The 7856-nt window shown below is 38.6% G+C and overlaps 1 protein-coding gene and 1 long non-coding RNA gene across 2 annotated transcripts in view; one reads left to right on the forward strand and one right to left on the reverse strand.

The window, feature by feature from the left end:
• Window positions 1–630: 630 nt before the first annotated feature.
• On the reverse strand, window positions 631–6936 carry LOC107703024 (P2Y purinoceptor 13-like). The gene is made up of 2 exons (XM_016505514.1): window positions 6235–6936; window positions 631–956 (listed from the first exon to the last, which is right to left on the reverse strand). Exons 1-2 carry the CDS (start codon window positions 6934–6936, stop codon window positions 636–638), a joined length of 1023 nt encoding a protein of 340 aa, XP_016361000.1. The 3' UTR covers window positions 631–635.
• Window positions 5458–7856, forward strand: part of LOC107703025 (uncharacterized) — an 18490-nt gene continuing 16091 nt past the window's right edge. The window contains exon 1 of the long non-coding RNA XR_001635811.1: window positions 5458–5549. This is a non-coding gene — a long non-coding RNA (uncharacterized LOC107703025). The remainder of the gene's footprint in view (window positions 5550–7856) is intronic.

Here is a 7856-nt window from a genome sequence, read left to right on the forward strand (position 1 = left end):
AAAACTGCTGTGGTTTCTGATAATGAAGCAGACTTTATGACAGTAAAAATAACCCTGTCAGTGTTGATCTAACACTGATGTATGTATTTCATGAACTGATACACAAGGCTTTTTCACATTTTACTTTTTAGCAGTTCAGTTGCAAGACAAAGAGTAATGTGTGGTACTGGTAAGATGATTTTATTTCATTTCATTATTTCTGGTTCAAGACGATTGGATTCATCTGAAAGAAGAATGTCATATACACATAGGATGGCTTGAGGGTGAGTAAATCATGGGGTAATTTAAATTTTTGGGTGAATTATCCCTTTAAAGGCAATTTTCTCAATATTTAGATTTTTTTGCACCCTCAGATTATATCTCAGCCAAATATTGTCCTATCCTAACAAACCATACAACAATGGAAAGCTTATTACTAGCTTATGACTGGTTTTGTGGTCCAGGGTCACACACACATATATATATATATATATATATATATTTAAAAATTCCAGATGCTTACATCTTTCTGTACAAAAAAATTACAGTTATTTTATTATTATTAAAAATATATATATTACAAAATGAATTTTTGGAAAGTATGAGGAGAAAGCTGTTAATGACAAGCTAAATCCTGGTTGGTGTTGCAGTTAGGGTTAGGGGTCTGTCACACAGTGGGCTCTGTTTGGCATCTCTATTTTGGTGGAGGTCTCTGTCAGAGAGGCGTGAGGGAGCGGATGCCGGCTCAGCGCGGCTGTGAGCTTTCTGCGGAAGACTCGACACAGGAAAACATAAATGAGAGGGTCCAGGCACACGTTAGTAGATGATAACCAGAGCGTGATCTCTTTGGCATAGTACAGCTGGTTTTGGGCCCAGCACTGGGCAGAAGTGTTGCGGGTCTGACTGAGAGTGTAAGGGACTCGGGCCAGGTGGAAGGGAGCAAAGCAAACGAAGAAAACACCCACAACCACAAACACCTGTGGAGGAGAGGAGAGTTTAGCATTGGTTAACACACTGTACACCAGAAACCAGAGCTTGTCAAATCAAGAATTTAATGCAATTCAACTACAGTGAAGCCGTATCTGGACCGTCTGAAACAGTTTGTGGCTTGTACAGATTATTCACTCAAAACTCACTTTCGGACATCTGACAGTTACTCTCACCGTAAATCAGCCAAACCCTGGACCTTAAGTATCATTCATCTTCAAGAATCGGCTAAAAACACATCTCTTCCATTTTTATTTGGCCCTCTAACTCTAGCGCTCTCTATTCTAATTCTATTCTTTAAAAAAAAAAAGAAAAGAAAAACTTGTCCCGTTGCACTCTATTCATTTACTAACTTTTAAGCCAAAAATCATTAGGATATTAAATAAATATTTTGTAAATTTCCTACCGTAAATATATCAAAACTTAATGTTTGATTAGTAATATGCATTGCTAAGAACTTCATTTGAACAACTTTAAAGATGATTTTCTCAATATTTAGATTTTTTTGCACCCTCAGATTCCAGATTTTCAAATAGTTGTATCTCAGCCAAATATTGTTCTATCCTAACAAACCATACATCAATGGAAAGCATGTATAAATCTCAATAAAAAAAGGACTCTTATGACTGGTATTGTGCTCCAGGGTCACATATATGATCCTATGATAAATGAACTGATTCAGCGCTGCACTTCCTTCCGTCACTGAACTGAGAAAACTGATATGCACAAACATGAACCGAACACTTGAATGAAGGGGCCAAATGAACATTTTTATGGTTTCTCATTTTGTGTAAAAATGTGAGTTGATTAAAGGGGTCATGAAATGCATTTTATATATACACACACACACACACACACACACAACAGTCAACATTTGAGCGGTGAGTGAATTCTGAACAACTTGAACACAATGGCTAATCTTGTGTTTGAGAAATCAAGAGAAGTGCCTGTGACTGGCTACCTTGCTCGATGCTATAAAAAGAAACTTTGGCACTCTCCAGAGTGCAAACACAAGTGAGCAGTTGAGTGTTTGCCAACTCTGTTATGCCAGTATGCTATTATTACAGTTCCAAATGAGGGTTTTCTTGCTTTCGTTTGAGGGGGCTTTTTTCACTGTGTGAGAAAATAGACATGTGGCGTGAAAGCATGAGAACAGTGTCAACTGCATGAGTCTCATGCTGAATGTGTTGGTATAGCCCTGGTACACCACTGTGCCACAAAGAAATCTGTACACAAGCTTTTACATATTACACTGATCTCAGGTCATAATGCTCATGAAATTAAGCTTCCGATTTTTATATTATGTTTCTCAAGCTTAGTTTTTAGAAAGCTATGGAATACATATAATAATGTTGTATGCATAGTTTGTTGCACAGACCAATTGTTTCACTTCATAAGACCTCAACATATCATCAGGATCTACGGGTATTAATTTGGTGTTGCCTGATATGCTTCTTTTGAGAACCAAATGAACCATGCCAGAAGCTGAGACAGAATTTGGCATGTCAGCTGTACAGACAAACATAATTAGTTATTGTTTTTTTTAAAGTTCTTTCACACTCTTCTTTTTCTTCCATTCCAGATAAACCAGAACCCAAACTGCATGTAAAAACTAATCAAATTACAGCTGATTGTTTTACATGCCAGCCTCTTCCTGTCTAAGGAGGCACTTCTTGGCTAATGACATGCATAAGGCTGATTCTGCACAGCTGGAACATGTATGTTTGAATTTGAAAACTGTAGGCAAAAAACACCCAGATGACCTACTACTTGCCAGTTGCTTAAGTGTGCATTCAATGGACACTTTACCATCCCAAGAGGCTACAGGAGACTATTTGTGAATGGCAGTGAAGCAACACAACTGATGCTGATAGGTCACATAACAGTGACATGGTAAATAGCTGCATTACCATAATTCCAAGATGACAACATTTGCATGCCATACCACTCCCTGCACATATTTAAGATGGCAGTGTGCATCTACTCATTCAGATTTGTTCTAAGGAGCTGAGAATGCATCATGGCCATCCAGCGGTTGTTCAAGGTTGTGGCAGGAGGGATGTAAAATCTCCTAAAATCTCATATGTGTAAAATCAGTTAGGTGTAGCCCAGCCTGCAGCTCTACAACTGTCTATCAGAGAGGCACCATGTGCAGTGCCCAGGAGGCAGCAACACTCCGAGTGTAATGAGCTCTCTCACTCAGGGGTACGGCTCGAGTTGCATATGGTATGCCAGCGTGATGGCATCCACTAGCCAGTGGGCCAACCGCTTTTTGGAGACAGCCAATGTTCCCTCTAAGCACTAATGTTCACTTCTTACGAAGAAATAATATTCCACGCACAGGACAGATGCAAAATCTAGTAAATGCGAAATAATTGCAATGCTCGGGCAAACCACTATAGAGTTGGTGCTGCTGTAGAGTTAGAACCGGTGAATGTGGTGTACAGGTTTCATAGAAAGTGAATGATGTTAACCAAGAATCGAATACTTTAATGGTTGAGGACAAAATAACTCAACACAAGAGGCAAGGCAAACGCAATGATGTGAAATAAAACGTCATCATATTTTCAAGAAAATTGACGTTATTAAGTGGTGGAAATAACAGATAATGGGAGGAACTGACTTGAGAAATGTTTCAATGGTATTTTCTTTTCCTTTTGCCTCTATATAAAGCACATTAAAGTAGCGTTTATAAGCGCAGCTGCTTTGTTTACTGCAGTAACCAAGGAAACACTGTATCACTGCTGTTCCATAAGCACCACCTGCTGTCAGAGGAGAAATTTGCATTTTAATTCAACCCTTCTGCTGTGTGTGTGTGTGTGTGTGTGTGTATGCATGCAGGTGTCTTATGTACCATACTTTTTCTAAAGTCAGACCCTTCTATTTTTGCTTAAAATCTTTAAATTATAAAGTCTAATTCAAATAAAAAACAATGCCCCGGGACACCACGGACCCTGGGTGCACCCGCAGCGGAAGATGCGAGCCAGGCCACGGGCGATGACCTCTCCCCCTCCGGTCTTCGAGATCTCCACCCGGAACTGCTTCACTCCCCTCTGTGAGACGGAACGCGACGGTTTGCAGATTTCCTCTCAGAACTATTGGTTACTGTTGATAAAGCGCTAATTGTCGGAGATTTTAACATTCACATTGATAATACAAATGATGCATTAGGACTTGCGTTTACTGACCTAATAAACTATTTTGGAGTCAAACAAACCGTCACTGGGCCCACTCATCATTTTAATCATACGCTAGATTTAATTATATCGCATGGAATTGATCTTACTGATATAGATATCGTACCTCAAATTGATGCTGTTACTGACCATTTCCTTGTATCGTGTATGCTGCGTATTACTGATATTAACTATATGGCTCCGCATTATCGTCTGGGCAGAACTATTGTTCCAGCCACCAAAGACAGATTCACAAATAACCTGCCTGATTTATCTCAACTGCTCTGTGTACCAATAAGTACACATGAACTAGACGAAATTCTTTCAGTAATTTAGTGGGTACAGGATCTAACAGGCATGTTGTTGGTTTAGATGCAGTGATAAATTTATTTAGCTCTTCCTGTCCTATAGTTGTAAAGCACTGCAGTTTATCTTTTGCTGCGATGAATGAAGCTGAAGTGTTATCATCTTGGAATTACAGTAATTATAATATAACATGAATGCAGCTAATGGAACACATCTGAATTTTATCCATACTACCAGGGCTTGACAATAAAACCCACCAACACGTCAAAAGCATGTGGATTTCATCGGCGGCGTGTAACACGGTCACTCTCACTAGCCAAACAAAGATCACAGCTGAACAACTGTGCATCTCTGAGCAACACATATCACCATTTCATTACTGAACGATTCAGGGTATTTGAATGATTAGGGTGAGTCAATGATTCAATAACCCATTCATAAAGACAGGCACTTGCTTCATTCTTGAATGAATCAGCATCTGAATTAATTGTTTGAATGAATGGCTCAATGACTCACTTGCTGCTGCCTACTGGCGGTTCACTTTCATATTTAAGAGTAGCTATCATATTTTTATATGATATTTTATATATATTTATATCATATATTTAAAAGTAGTATCATTGCATTTTTTTTTACAGCGTTTCATATTTGCATATTTAAAACTGATTTAAAGCACTAAGCTCATAACATTATTTATGCAGTTGTTATTTTATATTTATTTGTTATTTTATCAGTTGTTATAGCGTAAATGCATTCATTCCACATTTCAGCTTCATTAAACTGTCTGCATAAATGCATCTAAATGCCAATTCAGGTACTTCTGTTTCTTCCGCAGATCTATTTTGTCAATACCGATTTCATTTGATTGGTATCAGCCCTATAGTGTCTTATTATATTAAGTCAAATCATTAATAAAATCTAAGAATTTGATATGAAAGATGATGCATACATTTAATAAGGTTAGGGGAAATATGCCCTTTATATAGACAAAAAATGACCTGCAAATCAGTATAAGTACATTTTAGTATGCAGTAACTTTAATCATATAAAGCATAATTTCCCAACAACAACATTGTGGCCAGTGAAAATGCTGAGTGGCTAGTAATTTTGGAAAACCACTAGCCACAGTGGCTGGTGAGCAACAAAAGTTAATGTCAAGCCCTGCATACTGCTAAATAGAATGTTTGGTAACACTTTAATATAGGGTCCAATTCTAACTATTAACTAGTTGCTTATTAGCATGCCTATTATTAACATATTGGCTGTTTATTCGTACTTATAAAGCACATATTCTGCATGACCATATTCTGCATTCTTAATTCTGCCCAATACCTACCTTACTGACTATTAATACGCAAAAAATTAGGAGTTTATTGAGGCAAAAGACATAGTTAATGGTTTGTTAATAATGAGAATTTAACCTTAAAATAAAGTGTGACCAAATGTTTATTTTTTGTATTTATTTATTTATTTATTTATTTTTCCGTTGTTTGTTTCAAACCAAATTTTGTATTTTGTATGCAGCTCATGTCTCCATTAATCTTCATCATTTCCCTGAATTAGAGTTTCCCGCCCCAGTTCCTGGAGGCAGACCAACAGCAACATTTCTGAACTTGACGCTTTAGTTTTAACTCAAATCTAAGACCTGAAATGGATGAGTCAGATAAGGCAGACATCCAAAATGTGTAGTGTTGGTGTGATTATCTCCCATTACCTGCATCTTTACAGAATGTCAATGTTTGCACTCTCAGGGGTGCATAGAGAGGTAACAGAAAGTGCACTATACCTTAGATGTGGTCTGTTTGCTGGCTGTGTCACTGCTGCTTTGTGACGCACGGTACGATTCAAACACTTTCCTACTGATGAAGGTGTAGCAGACGACCATAAGTGCTAATGTACCCCAAAAAACAACCTGGCAGAAGTAATTAAAGCCTTCATGCCACAGGAGTCCCATCTTCCCCTTCATCTTGGTGCATCGCAGCTTAGCACCAGAGGAAATCTGTGGCATGTGGTTACTTAGGATAACGTTCGGCAGAGCCAGTGACAACATAACCACCCAGACAACTGCGCACAGTATCCGACCTACTCTGACCCTCTGAAGAGCGCATTTTCCAAACGGATGCACAATCTTTAGGTACCGGTCCAAGCTGATGAGTCCGAGGAGGAGGATGCTGATGTACATAGTGGTATAGAAGAGCACAGCTGAGTACCGGCAATGAAAAGCCCGGAGCTGCCAGGAACCCAAGCCCGCATCGGTCAGTGCCTTCACAGGCACAGTAAGGGTCATCAATAGATCGGCCACGACTACATTCTTCAGGTACACGACAAAGGTTGAGGTGCTTCGGATTTGGAAGAAAATCCATGCGGCCAGACTGTTCAACACAAAAGCCACCAGAAAGAGAGCCGCGTACAGGCAAGGGAAGAGTACAGACGTTACTCTAGTGTCCCTCTCGCACTTGAGTGAAGCATTCACCTGACTCGTGTTCATCTTGATGCCTGGAGGAAGAACGTCAATACAGCTGAATGCAGTATTGGAACATACTTGAACAGTTTATCCACATACAGCTACGAACAGCACAACTACATCGATATAATAGAAAACAATGTATGTTCAATGGGAAAATGATCATTGAATGTTCATGAGTTATGATGAACACACCAATGCACTTTACAAAGAATCTCCCGTTCTGTTTAATTCTATTGAAAAACAATTGCTAAAGCAAATAGAAGAAACCAGAAATAACAAAACCAAAGTATGCTTATAAATAATGACAATTAATTTTGACACATTGCAATTCATTTAGAGAGAAAGTGGAAACAAATACATTTATTACAATTACATATATGCATGCAAGAACAAACACTCACCAGGAAAAGTGTTTTAGAGACTCGTGAGAACAGCTAAAAGAGGAATTAATAAATGGCTTAACACTTTCCGGCAGCTGTATCCACAGTGCAGTATGTGCTTCTGTGTAACCACACACACACACACAGAGAGAGAGAGAGAGAGAGAGAGAGACTTTGTGACTTAGTTTGGACATACCATATAGTTCTATTGACTTTATATAAAGATAATTATAATTACCACAGTCTAAACCCCACCTTAACTCTAACCACCCAAAAAAATGTTATATATGGTAAAATATATTTATAAATTGTTGTCTATTTGCTAACAATATTTGCATTTATTTGTTCCTGTTTTGTTTTTTTTTATTATTGAGGACGTCCCTGGATGTCCCCCAAGAGAGGTTTCTGTCATATTTAGCTCAGTGCTGGGGACAATTCCCTAAATGTTTGCTAAGTATGCACACAAACAGATGCACGCTTTTGCACATGTACACACACACACATGCACACACACACACACACACACACACACACACACACACACACACACACACGCACGCG

The sequence above is a fragment of the Sinocyclocheilus anshuiensis genome, unplaced genomic scaffold (genome assembly GCF_001515605.1).
Source record: "Sinocyclocheilus anshuiensis isolate Anshui unplaced genomic scaffold, SAMN03320099.WGS_v1.1 scaffold482, whole genome shotgun sequence".
NCBI lineage: Eukaryota > Metazoa > Chordata > Actinopteri > Cypriniformes > Cyprinidae > Sinocyclocheilus > Sinocyclocheilus anshuiensis.

Coding starts and splice junctions, on each gene's coding strand:
- LOC107703024 (XM_016505514.1), bottom strand. CDS start 6,936: ATGAACACGAGTCAGGTGAATGCTTCACTCAAGTGCGAGAGGGACACT. Junction 957..6,234: donor GCAAACAGACCACATCTAAG/GTATAGTGCACT, acceptor TCTCCTCCACAG/GTGTTTGTGGTTGTGGGTGT.